This window comes from Temnothorax longispinosus, chromosome 3 (genome assembly GCF_030848805.1).
Source record: "Temnothorax longispinosus isolate EJ_2023e chromosome 3, Tlon_JGU_v1, whole genome shotgun sequence".
NCBI classification, from domain to species: Eukaryota; Metazoa; Arthropoda; class Insecta; order Hymenoptera; family Formicidae; genus Temnothorax; species Temnothorax longispinosus.
Genome location: NC_092360.1, coordinates 19,701 through 33,722, shown reverse-complemented (window position 1 = coordinate 33,722; position 14,022 = coordinate 19,701). Strand labels below are relative to the sequence as shown.

General features: G+C 30.2%; 3 protein-coding genes across 3 annotated transcripts; all 3 read left to right on the top strand.

Annotated features, from left to right (window-relative positions):
• Window positions 1-215: 215 nt before the first annotated feature.
• Window positions 216-4,433, top strand: LOC139809820 (KIF-binding protein-like). Its single transcript, XM_071773041.1, has 2 exons — window positions 216-340; window positions 420-4,433. Exons 1-2 carry the CDS (start codon window positions 283-285, stop codon window positions 1,925-1,927), a joined length of 1,566 nt encoding a protein of 521 aa, XP_071629142.1. The 5' UTR covers window positions 216-282; the 3' UTR covers window positions 1,928-4,433.
• LOC139809821 (KIF-binding protein-like) lies at window positions 4,431-7,924 on the top strand. The gene has a single exon (XM_071773042.1). It carries the CDS (start codon window positions 5,900-5,902, stop codon window positions 7,328-7,330), a length of 1,431 nt encoding a protein of 476 aa, XP_071629143.1. The 5' UTR covers window positions 4,431-5,899; the 3' UTR covers window positions 7,331-7,924.
• A 2,743-nt stretch (window positions 7,925-10,667) lies between these two features.
• LOC139810238 (KIF-binding protein-like) lies at window positions 10,668-12,855 on the top strand. The gene is made up of 2 exons (XM_071773630.1): window positions 10,668-11,008; window positions 11,086-12,855. The coding sequence occupies exons 1-2, from the start codon at window positions 10,951-10,953 to the stop codon at window positions 12,618-12,620; spliced, it is 1,593 nt and encodes a 530-aa protein (XP_071629731.1). The 5' UTR covers window positions 10,668-10,950; the 3' UTR covers window positions 12,621-12,855.
• Window positions 12,856-14,022: the final 1,167 nt, after the last annotated feature.

The window sequence follows — 14,022 nt, the reverse complement described above, 5'->3', positions numbered from 1 at the left end:
ATCTTTTACACCCCGTTTAGAAAACTTATTTGTATATAACATTCGGTATGCAATTCAATATCCTATAGGAGAACACGCTGGGGACCCTAGATAAAAATAATTTTTAACCCTATAAAATATATCTTTCTATTGGATATCAGATATGTAAACCCCCTCCAATTTCTATATATAGCACGTGTATGACGTGTATGCGAAAATCCCCTATCTAAGATTAGAAGACGTTTGATCGTTAGTCGAAACACATTACATTCGAAATTGTCTTTACATCAGTATTGAGCAACAATGTTCACGTTCCTCAGACAAGTAATGGAAGAGAGACAGGCTGAAATCCTTCAACTCGGTAACGCATATAAGTAATTTAGTTAGATAAATGTCCATGTAATGATTTATAACCATTAATTCTCATTGTTTATATACAGAAACGGTACCGGCCGAATCCGCCACAAGTATGAACATTAGTAAGAAATTTTTGGACATTCTACAATTGTCGTTTGAAGTAAAGTACATGGATGAAGACACTAAACTTGCTAAGAAGAGAAACAAAATAAAAGCATTACAGGAGAGAATGAATGTGTTGTATCATAATGTAGTCGATGTTTTAATGGACCAAAAATTTGATGACATTGTTGCTTTATCAACAGCTCATTACAACATGGGTTTAGAATATGTTACTTCTACGGATACTGACGATTTAAATACTGCTCTAGAGTATTTTTCAAGATGTTTGGTACTGTTAGGGGACAAAATGTTAGACCGTAAAGCTATATTGACAACTATAGGTGCACTTAACGAATTAAATTCAGTTGGTGAGAAACTTGAGACAGAGGAGAATAATGAACACTTGAACACAGCATTGTCACTATATTACACACACACAAGGAAGGGCAATTATCCTGATCCCATTCACATAGCAAGTGTTATTGGTATTAAAGAAAAAGAATCGAATCCTAGGATTATCCTAAGCACTTTGCATCATACAACTTTACAGAAGTTAGGACTTCAATATCTTAAAAAATCGAAAGATAAACACGAATTTGTAACGTATATGAATGAGATATTAAACATCCGACTGAAAGACATGTTAGCTGACAAAACAAAATTTGACGATAAATGTATTAATATGGCTTTAACCTTATTTGATCTATCTAGATATTTTCTAGCAAACGGAGATTTTGCTGGAGCTAAAAGTCACATTGCTATTGGAGAATATATAGTATGCAAATTTGTTGCAGAAACAATGGAAGAGAAAAAAGATTCCCTTCATTCGGATAAAAGTTATAATTATGCTTTTGCCGTTAGTGCTAGATCTTGGGGATCCTATGGAGTGTCTCTTTTACGATTTTGGATGAAGAAATTGTCACAGAATAAAGAAAGCAAATCTTCTGAGTTACAAGATCGCATATCAAAATTAAAAATAAAATCTCAAGATTCAGACTTTATATTTTCTGCCTTGGAAAACGAATTGGAACATCTAACTATTGCGATCACAGAAACATGTATATTGAATCTTGCTGATGCCAAATTGGTCTTTGTAAAAACTTTGAGACAACTTGAAACAGCAAAGGAATATTTTACTGCAGACACTGACATCGAAAATTATGCGAAGATAGCACTGAAAATTTCGGATACGTACAAATATTTAGCAGGTTTTGAAGAACAAATAGATAAACAAATAAAATTACATAAACGGCGAGTAGAGTGTTTGGAGGACGCTCGTAAAAAATTTCAGGCAATTACTGTGAAAGATAGAGAATTACAAATCTACAAACGAATTTGGTACGAAATGGTGACTTCATGTTCCACGGTTATGGATTTAATGGTCGAGGAAACATGTTACGAAGAATCATTTGAAGAGATGCCAATGAATGCTGATCAATATGCGAACATGATCGGAGAATATGTCGATCTTTATTTAAATGCAGTTTAGATTTTTTTTCATAATTAGTCCTGACTAAGATTTCTTCATTTATTATTATTTGTGACTACATTGGAGAATATTATTGAATGCATTCTCTATCGTATAAAAATCATATAAGAAACATGATAGGTGATTAAAAAAATATCTTTCCATTAATTATTATCTGTATTAAATGTGACTGAGGATAAATAATTTTTGTATAAATCATGTTTCTTAATATTTTTATATGATAGACCTACATGAGAATATATTATTCTTACATTTATAATACTCTTATATTTTTATATTTGACAATGATTTACATTTTACAATAATTGACAGTAACACACAATCATGTAAGATTATATATTATATATATTATGTATGTTATATGCATTAGACAATAAATATATTCTTATTTATTATAGAAATGTATTAATGCATACATAATGTATATACAATATGTATATTATTAACAGATACATTAATACATTTCTATAAGAATATATTTATCATAGAAATGACATAAGATTATATAAATAGTATAATTTATACATATGTATATATGCATATCTATAATCTTAAGTAACATAAATTATATAAATATATAATCTTATATATAAACAGACAAATTGTAAAAATTATCGATGCGTAAAATTGTGTGAAAAAAATATTAGTGTTAAACGGATATTACGTGAATCCAGCCGCAATACTCGCAACTCGCAACAACTCTGCACTGAGAAAAATACTCTGCTGTATTAGCAAATCATTTGTCACTATAGTGATAGCAAATATTTTTTGCTGCGAGTAGCAAAACCTTTTGCTGCAATAGCAAAAAGTTTGCTACTCGCAGCAAAAAATGTTTGCTGTCACTATAGTGACAAATAATTTGCTAATACAGCAAAGACATTTTTCTCAGTGTGGTCAGAAACCCATTATCTTATTGCTTAAACGTTCCGCCTAAATGCTGACAAAAATTATGCGAAATTTAATATCAATTTTAATAGTTATTATAACCAAGAAAAAGAGATTGAACGTTTATGTACAACATCAGAATGTATAATTAAAACTTTCTCAAATGCCTGCAAACAATAGGCTAAATATGTATTAATATAGTGAATTTGAGATACACTAACAGAACTTTTTCAATTTTCTGACTTCTCGATAGACAAGTCTCATCTTAAATTCTTACATATTCTGTCTCTGCCAGTACTAGTAGATCGTGGGACGTGAGAGCCCCCATCACTTGGCATGGGACGCCACTACACTGCAAATCCAAGTGTTATTTCAGTTGAAGCTCTTTTTACACATTTCTTACCGTTTTAAATCATGTCACTTAACAATAACATACATGATATATCGGTGTAGTCTCAAAAACGGATCTCATATGTACATACAGTAAGGTGCATTAATTCGCGTTGGGTCAGTATGTAGTAGCTTGACTGGCTAGCTTATCAGCCTCTGGGTCTTTCATAATCAACACGTGCGCGGTTCATCGAAATATTAAAATGTATAACAAGAAGAATAAGAAGTAACTAATAGTTCTCTCTTTTTATTTTATTTTGCATTTTTTTACGCTGATAAGTCAGGTTACAAAGACCTAGCGAATTTTTGCACCTTATTGTATATAAGAAAGCGACGCTTACAGCAATGTGTTTAAATTTATTTAAGGCTCGGATCGATAACGCACGACATGAATGAATCGACATAATAAAATTTCTTTGATTTCGTCGGCGACGACTTTTCACAACGAAATAGTAGCAAAACGCAATCAATTAAGAATTTTATTTTTAATACTTTAACACGCGTGATTTTAACATCAAATAGTTTTAAATTTCAATTAAAATAGTTCAATGTATGATTTAAGTAAGGATTAACCAAACAAAGTGTTTCAATTGTCCCATTGTAAAAATTTGAATAAAATGCGAATTGTAAACACAAAAACGATCTTAATGAAAAAATTATTTTACTATTACTATCTTCTTTATTACGCCTTGACAGTCTTGCTAGTCCTCCTTGATCTGCTTTTCTATATACAATTACTATTATTATCAGTGTATTGTCATGATTACCGTACGCTATACATGAACATGCAGTCGATGCAACTTGTATATTACATATCTTCATATAAACATATATAATATTTTATGCTGACTTTATAGAACTATATTGTGCACCATGATCATCGTTAACGGTTTTCTTAACGCCTTGTAACAAGCATGCACTATAGCTGTTACAGTCATTATTATTGTTGTTATTATTAATGATAGCGAAGGGCGGAAAAATTTCTTCTCCAGAGGAGCAAATAAACGAGATTTCTCTTCTGCGAGTGATGAAACACGCACATAGTTGTTACGTTTACAAAAAAAAAATTTTATAATTTACGTTTTCCTTGCTATACAAAAAATGTAACGTATAATCATAATTAAAAGATTTCAAACGTTCTTATCAGATTCGTGTTCGACTTTTAGTCACACAAAAATACATAAATTCCTATTTCCTATATTTCAAATCATAAACGACTGTCATTGTTACACGCAGTTTTGTGACAACAGGTGAAACCGAGTGGTTTGCTTATCGCCACCGTAAGATCTACCGCGCGTTGTCACGAAAAATGTTAGGAAAAGTCGCGGACTTTGACTCTAGGGCCTCCCTGAGGCGCCAATTGGGAAGAAACGTCCAAATATCATGCTACTACTCTCTTTCTTGATCAGTTCTCAGGGTTCCACGTGTTTCTTACTCGGTATTACTTTTTTTTTCATTATCCAGATGTTTTTTCAAAGTGATCTTTGCCTCTCACTGTGAATGTTTGTAATATTAGCACAAATGCTCGAACAAGCTTCTATTGATAGTTTTGCACATCAAACGTAATCGAAAGCTTTTTTAGACTATCTACCACGCGATATGTTTGCAAAACACTAATATTCCAAAATAAAAAATTGTGTAAACTCATGAAAAAATCAAGAAAACTCTAAACAAATGATTAGGTTTGTCTCAACGGGACATAAGTTTTGTTAAAAGAAAAAAATCGATTTCTATTTAAGAAAAATAATAATTAGCAAATTTCTTGAAAATGGCGCCATTTTTAAGCAAATTGATATTGCTATCTTGTGTCCCCCTTAAGGGAAAGAAACTTTTGTACGAAACATTTTTATGTAAAAGACGTAGGAAAAAAGATATTTTAAAGGTGCGTATTTAAAATGAGTCACCCTGTATATATTCATATAATATCTAAAAATAGTAAATTTAACACATATCTATGCAATAACTTTTTAATATAAAAATGGAGTTATATCAACAAGTAATTAATTTGTAAAAATCTCATCTTGTTATAATTCTCTCTAGTCTTTTTTTTATCTTTGTAATATTACGTCTTTATTATAAATTTTTAGAATTTATAATACAAAAAATGTGTTTATTCCAACAAGCTCTTTTAAAAGATCATTCGACAAATAAATAAATAAATTTGACACTTTGGATCATTGAGTAAGATCTAATGCCTCTTTTGGAAAATATGTCTGTGTCCAACGTTGTAATTCGGTATGTAATAGCAGAACGCGCTAGGGACCCTATAGTAAACAGAGAAATTTTATCACAATGAAATGTACATTTTAACTGGATATCGAACATGTAAACGTCCTTCAAATTGTATACATAGCACGTGTATGTAGAAATTCCTCATCCAGGATTACAGAACGTTCGATAAATTTGCTAGTCGGAACACAAATTGAAATTCATAACTTCATATTGGAAATTTTCTTTATATCAGTATCGAGCAATAATGTTCCCGTTCCTCAGACAAGTAATGGAAGAAAAACAGGTTCAAATCCTTCAACTCGGTAACGCATACAAGTAATTTAGTTACATAAATGTCCATGTAATGATTTATAACCACTAATTTTCATTGTTTATACAGAAGCGGTACCGGCTAAACCCACTACAAGTATAAATATTGGTAAGAAATTTTTGGACATTCTACAATTGTCGTTTGAAGTAAAGTACATGGATGGAGACATTAAACTTCCTAAGAAGAGAAACCAAATAAAAGCGTTAGAGGAGAGGATGAATGTATTATATCATAATGTAGTCAATGTTTTAACGGACCAAAAATTTGATGACATTGTTGCGTTATCGACAGCTCATTACAACATTGGCTTAGAATATGTTACTTCCGCGGATACTGACGATTTAAATACTGCTCTAGCGTATTTTTCAAGATGTTTGGTACTGTTAGGGGACAAACTGTTAAACCGTAAAGCTATATTGACATCTATAGGTGCACTTAACGAATTAAGTTCAGTTGGTGAGAAACTTGAGACAGAGGAGAATAATGAACACTTGAATACAGCATTGTCACTATATTACACACACACAAGGAAGAGCAATTATCCTGATCCCATTCACATAGCAAGTGTTATTGGTATTAAAGAAAAAGAATCGAATCCTAGGATTATCTTAAACACTTTGCATCATACAACTTTACAGAAGTTAGGACTTCAATATCTTAAAAAGTCGAAAGATAAACACGAATTTGTAACGTATATGAATGAGATATTAAACATCCGACTGAAAAACATGTTAGCTGACAAAACAAAATTTGACGACAAGTGTATTAATATGGCTTTAACCTTATTTGATCTATCTAGATATTTTCTAGCAAACGAAGATTTTGCTGGAGCTCAAAGTCACATTGTTATTGGAGAATATATAATGTGCGAATTTGTTGCAGAAACAATGGAAAAGAAAAAAGATTCTTTTCATTGGGATAAAAGTTATAATTATGCTTTTGCCGTTAGTGCTAGATCTTGGGGTTCCTATGGAGTGTCTCTTTTACGATTTCGGATGAAGAAATTGTCACAGAATAAAGAAAGCAAATCTTCTGAGATACAAGATCGCATATCAAAATTAAAAATAAAATCACAAGATTCAGACTTTATTTCTGCCTTGGAAAACAAATTGGAACATCTGACTATTGCGATCACAGAAACATGTATATTGAATCTTGCTGATGCCAAATTGGTCTTTGTAAAAACTTTGAGACAACTTGAAACAGCAAAGGAATATTTTACTGCATACACTGACATCGAAAATTATGCGAAGATAACACTGAAAATTTCAGCTACGTACAAATATTTAGCAGGTTTTGAAGAACAAATAGATGAAAAAATAAAATTACATAAACGGCGAGTAGAGTGTTTGGAGGACGCTCGTAAAAAATTTGAAGCAATTACTGTGAAAGATAGAGAATTACAAATCTACAAACGGATTTGGTACGAAATAATGACTTCATGTTCTACGGTTATGGATTTAATGATCGAGAAAACATATTACGACAAATCATTTAAAGAAATGTCAATGAAAGCTGATCAATTTGCGAAAATAATCTCAGAAAATATCGATTTTTATAATTTTCTACGCTGGAGAAAGAATTAGAACATATGCTACACACTAAGATCAACAAGATCACAGCAACATGTATATTGAATCTTGCTGATGTCAAATCGGTTTTCGTAAACACTTTGAGAGAACTTCAAGCAACGAAGAAATATTTTACTATAGGACACTAATATTGAAAATAATGCGATATTAACACTTAAAATTTCGGATGTATACAAATATTTAGCAGGTTTTAAAGAACAAAGGGATGAACAAATAAAACTACATAAACAACGAGCAAAGTATTTAGAGAAAGCTCATAAAGAATTTCAAACAATTACTGTGAATGATAGAGAATCACAAATCTGCGAACGGATTAGGTACAAAATGGTGATATCATGTTCCATGGTTATGGATTTAATGGTCGAGAAAACATGTTACGAAGAATTATTTGAAGAGATGTCAATGAATGCTGATCAATATGCGAACATGATCGGAGAATATATCGATCTTTATTTAAATGCAGTTTAGATTTTTTTTTCATAATTAGTTCTGACTAAGATTTCTTCATTTATTATTATTTGCGACTACATTGGAGAATATTATTGAATGTACATTCTCTGTCGTATATAAGTCATATAAGAAACATGATATGTGATTAACAAAATATCTTTCCATTAATTATTATCTGTATTAAATGTGACTGAGGATAAATAATTTTTGTATAAATCATGTTTCTTAATATTTTTATATGATAGACCTACATGAGAATATATTAATCTTACATTTATAATACTCTTATATTTTTATATTTGACAATGATTAACATTTTACAATAATTGACAGTAACACACAATCATGTAAGATTATATATTATATATATTATGTATGTTATATACATTAGACAATAAATATATTCTTATTTATTATAGATATGTATTAATGTATACATAATGTATATACACTATGTATATTATTAATACATTAATACATTTCTATAAGAATATATTTATCATAGAAATTACATAAGATTATATAAATATTATAATGTATACATATGTATATATATATATGTATATCTATAATCTTAAGTAACATAAATTACATAAATATATAATCTTATATATATAAACAGACAAATTGTAAAAATGAACAATGCGTAAAACTGTGTGAAAAAAATATTAAACTAAGAATTGAAATTTTCAGGTAAATTTACTCTATTTGCGTACTTAATTTACCTCTCTCAGCATTCTCAAAGCGGCGTACATGTTTGATTTCAAAGTAAAGTATTGCTGGTAACTTGAAAGTCTTGCTCTGATAGTGTTGAACGGATATTACGTGAATCCAGCCGTCGTAATACTCGCAACAACTCTGGCCAGAAACCCATTACCTTGCTTAAACGTTCCGTCTAAATGCCGACAAAAATTATGCGAAATTCAATATCAATTTCAATAGTTATAACCAAGAAACAGAGATTGAACGTTTATGTACAACACCAGAATGTATAATTAAAACTTTCTCAAATGCCTGCAAACAATCGGCTAAATATGTATTAATATAGTGAATTTGAGATACACTAACAGAACTTTTTCAATTTTCTGACTTCTCGGTAGAAATAAGTCTCATCTTCTTACAAATTCTGTCTCTACCAGTACTGGTAGATCGTGGGACGTGAGAGCCTCCATCACTTGGCATGGAACGCCACTACACTGCAAAATCCAAGTGTTATTTTAGTTGAAGCTCTTTTTACACATTTTTTTCCGTTTTAAATCATGTCATTTAACAGTAACATACATGATATATCGGTGTAGTCTCAAAAACGGATCCCATATGTACATATAGTAAGGTGCATATATTGTACATATAGTAAGGTGCATTAATTCGCGTTGGATCAATAGTAGCTTGACTTATCAGCCTCTGGATCTTTCATAATCAACACGTGCGCGGTTCATCGAAATATTAAAATGTATGAAGAATAAGAAGTAACTAGTTCTCTCTTTTCATTTTATTTTGCATTTTTATAAGCTGATAATTATGTCAGGTTACTATGACCCAGCAAATTAAAAAGTAAGGATTAACCAAACAACGTGTCTCAATTGTCTCATAAATTTGTAAAAATTTGAATAAAATGCGAATTGTAAGCACAAAAACGATCTTAATGAAAAAATTATTTTACTATTACTATCTTCTTTATTACGCCTTGACAGTCTTGCTAGTCTTCCTTGATCTGCTTTTCTATATACAATTATTATTATTATCAATGTTATTATCATTATTACCGTACGTTATACATGAACATACAGTCGATGCAACTTGTATATTATATATCTTCATATATACATATATAATATTTTATGCTGACTTTATAGAACTATATTGTGCACCATGACCATCGTTAACGGTTTTATTAACGACTTGTAACAAGCATGCACTATAGCTGTTACAGTCATTATTATTGTTGTTATTATTAATGATAGCGAAGGGCGGAAAAATTTCTTCTCCGGGGGAGCAAATAGACGAGATTTCTTTTGCGAGTGATGAAACACGCATTCAGGCGCCTATTGGGAAGAAACGTCCAAATATCATGATACTACTCTCCTTCTTGATCAGTTCTCAGGGTTCCACGTGTTTCTTACTCGGTATTACTTTTCTTTTCATTATCAGATGTTTTTTCAAAGTGATTTTTGCCTCTCACTATATGGATATTTGTAATATTAGCGCAAATGCTCGAACAAGCTTCTATTGATAGTTGCAATGCACATCAAACGTAATCGAAAGCTTTTTTAGACTATCTATACCACTCGACATGTTTGCGAAACACTAATATTCCAAAATAAAAAATTGTGTAAACTCATGGAAAAATCAAGAAAACCCTAAACAAATGATTAGGTTTGTCTCGACGGGACCTAAGTTTTGTTAAAAAAAAAAAATCGATTTCTATTTAAGAAAAATGTTAATTAGCAAATTTCTTGAAAATGGCGCCATTTTTAAGCATATAGGTATTGCTATCTTGTGTCCCCCTTAAGGGAAAGACTTTTGTACGAAATATTTTTATGTAAAAGACGTAAAAAAATATTTTATAGGTGCGTATTTAAAATGGGTCACCCTGTATATATTCATGTAATATCTAAAAATAGTTAATTTAAAAAATATTTATACAATAACTTTTTAATATAAAAATAGAGTTATATTAACAAGTAATTAATTTGTAAAAATATAATCTTGTTATAATTCTCTCTAGTCTTTTTTTTATGTTTGTAATATTACGTCTTTATTATAAATTTTTAGAGTTTATAAGAATGTGTTTATTCCAACAAGCTCTTTTGAAAGATTATTCGACAAATAAATAAATAAATTTGACACTTTAAATCATTAAGTGAGATCTAATGCCTCTTTTGGAAAACATGTCTGTGTTTCCAACGTCGTAATTCAGTATGTAATAGTAAATAGGAGAACGCGCTAGGGACCCTATATACAGAGAAATTTTATCACTATAAAATGCACATTTTAACTAGATATCGTACATGTAAACGTCCTTCAAATTGTATACATAGCACGTGTATGTAGAAATTCCTCATCCAGGATTACAGAACGTTCGATAAATTTGCTAGTCGGAACACAAATTGAAATTTATAACTTTATATTGGAAATTTTCTTTATATCAGTATCGAGCAATAATGTTCCCGTTTCTCAGACAAGTAATGGAAGAAAAACAGGCTCAAATTCTTCAACTCGGTAACGCATACAAGTAATTTAGTTACATAAATGTCCATCTAATGATTTTCAACTATTAATTCTCATTGTTTATACAGAAACGATACCGGCCGAATCCACCACAAGTATGAATATTAGTACGACATTTTTGAAAGTTCTACAATTGTTGTTTAAAGTAAAGTACATGGATGAAAATACTGGATTTAATAAGAAGAGAAACAATCTGGAAGTGATAGATAAGGCAATGGATGTATTACATCATGATGTAACCAATGATGTTTTAACGGATACAAAATTTGATGATATTGTTGCTTTATCGAATGCTTATTACAACATGGGCTTAGAATATATTACTTCTACGGATATTAACGATTTAACAACTGCTATAAAATGTTTTGATAAATGTCTGTCACTGTTAGAATTAGATAAATGTTTTGACAGCAAAGTTATATTGACATCGATAGGTGCACTTAACGAATTGTATTTAGCTAGTGAGGTAGAGAAGAAAGAGAAAGATAACGTTAAATATCTGAATAGAGCATTAGAACTATATACGATATACATGGATAAAAATTATCCTGATCCCATCCACATACCAAGTCTTGTTGGTGTTAAAGAAAAAGAATCGAATCCTAGGATTATCTTGAACACTTTGCATCTTACAACTGTACAGGAGTTAGGACGTCAATATCTTACAAAGTCAAAAGATAAGCATGAATTTGTAAAGTACATGCATAAGATATTAAACATCCGACTGACAGACATGGTATCTGCCAAAACAAAATTTGATGTAAAATGTCTTGATATGGCTTTCACCTTATTTGATCTGTCTAGATACTTTCTAGCAAATGGTCGTTTCGGTGAAGCTAAAAGTCACATTGTTATTGAAGATTATGTAATATTGAAATTTACTACAGATAACCCGGGAACAAAGGAAGAAAATAGAGATTTTTCTCACTTTCCTAACTATAAACATAAACTTTATAATCTTATGTTTACCAATAGTGCTAAATCTTGGGGTTCATATGGAGTTTCACTTTTATATTTCTCGATGGAAAAATTCTCACAGAATAAAGGAAACAAATCTTCTGAGATACAAAATCTTATGTCAAAAATAGAAATAAAATCCGAGAAGCCAAATTTAATATTTTCTGCCCTGGAAAAAGAATTAAAATACGTACCTATTGAGATCACAGAAACATGTATATTAAATTTTGATGATGCCAAATCAGTTTTTGAAAAAACTTTGAAGCAACTTCAATCAGCGAAGAAATATTTTACTCCAGACAGAGATATTGTAACTTATGCAGAGATGACACTTAAAATTTCGGATACATACAAATATTTTGCAGATTTCGAAGAACAAAGGGATGAGCAAATAAAACTGCATCAACTGCGAGTGGCGTGTTTAGAGACCGCTTGCAAAAATTTTCGTACGACAGATCGGAGTAAAAGAGAATTACAAATCTACAAACGGATTTGGTACGAATTGGTGACTTCATGTTCCATGATTATGGATTTAATGATCAAAGAAGCATATTACGACAAATCATTTAAAGAGACGTCAATGAAAGCTAAACAATATGCAAAAATAATCGCAAGAAACATCGGTCGTTATTTAAATGTAGATTAGATTTTTTTTAATATTTAATCTTTTCTAAGATTTGTATGTTTCTCTTTATTTGTGACTTTGTATTGGAAAATATTATTTGAATACATTACGCGTTAACATAAGTTATAAGAAACATGATTCATGATTTAAAAATTTTGTTTTATTAATTATCTGTATTAAATTCGTCTATTATCTTTAATCTTATATTTAAACAGACAAATTGTAAAAGTCATCAATGCTCGTAGAACTGTGTGAAAAAAATATTAGGCAAAGAAATTACAATTTTTAAATAATTTACTCTAATTGTGTATTAAGCGATTTAAAAAATATATATTCTATAGGTTTAAATGCATTGACAAACAGACTTCAAGACAACGTTAATTTACCTTCTTAAAGCAGCGTGTTTGTTTCTAAAGTAAAGTGTTACTAGTAATTTGAAAACTAGTCTTCCTCTGAAAGTGTCGAATTGATCAATTCGACACTTTCAGAGGAAGACTAGTTTTGGCCAGAAACCAATTACCTTACTTAAACGTTAAACCGTTTAATTGCTGACAAAAATTATGCAAACTTTAATATCAATTTAAATAGTTACAATCAAGAAACAGATATTTAAACGTATTATATATACAATACAAAATGTATAATTAAAATTTTCTCAAACGTATCCAAACAATCGGCTAAATACGTATAAATATAGTGAATTTGAGATACAATAATAGAAAATTTTTTAATTCTCTCACTGCTCAGTAGAAAGTCTCATCTGCTTACTTCGTATTTTACATATATTCTATTTCTACTTGTTCCTTCTGAGATTTCCTTTATCGACTGAAAGTTGTAGTTTATCTTACAGTTTTAATAATATATCAAGTATTATTAGTGAATGAAAAATATTTAGCTTACAGTTAAACTGATATTTTTTGCGATGCTATCAATTTTTTTATCAACACAAAAAAAATTTCAAATAGTAATAAGTAAAATAATTGAATTATTAATGTCAATTTAAAATAATCGGGTAGAATATTTTAATTTAAGAGAAAGCTGAATCGCGTTAAGTAAATCCGAGAATTTTGATATTTTCAAACATCATTACTGAATTTGTTCTAAATATCTAATTTTTTTCGCATTTTGTTATACCATTCATATGTTGTAAATTGTATCGCTGAGTATGGCACGGCCTGATAATTTAAACGATTGTCTTGATACAAAATAGAGAAATTTTCTCGTCGAATATAATTTCCCTGAAACTCAAGAAAACACCTGCAAATTTTCACGTACTTATTCATCTCGAAAAACCCTAACAGTAGTATCTTCACCTCGAAAAAAAAAACAAAGCAGTAGTATTATACCTCGAAAAAACCTAAGTAACAAGTGGTGGACGTAATCTTTGTATCTCCCAAAATCTCGAAAAAAAACCTAAGCAGTA

Excerpts from the sequence above, each read along its gene's own strand:
- LOC139809820 (XM_071773041.1), top strand. The coding sequence starts at position 283 with ATGTTCACGTTCCTCAGACAAGTAATGGAAGAGAGACAGGCTGAAATC. Across the intron at positions 341-419 it reads GGCTGAAATCCTTCAACTCG|AAACGGTACCGGCCGAATCC; the intron begins GTAACGCATATA and ends GTTTATATACAG.
- LOC139809821 (XM_071773042.1), top strand. The coding sequence starts at position 5,900 with ATGGATGGAGACATTAAACTTCCTAAGAAGAGAAACCAAATAAAAGCG.
- LOC139810238 (XM_071773630.1), top strand. The coding sequence starts at position 10,951 with ATGTTCCCGTTTCTCAGACAAGTAATGGAAGAAAAACAGGCTCAAATT. Across the intron at positions 11,009-11,085 it reads GGCTCAAATTCTTCAACTCG|AAACGATACCGGCCGAATCC; the intron begins GTAACGCATACA and ends TTGTTTATACAG.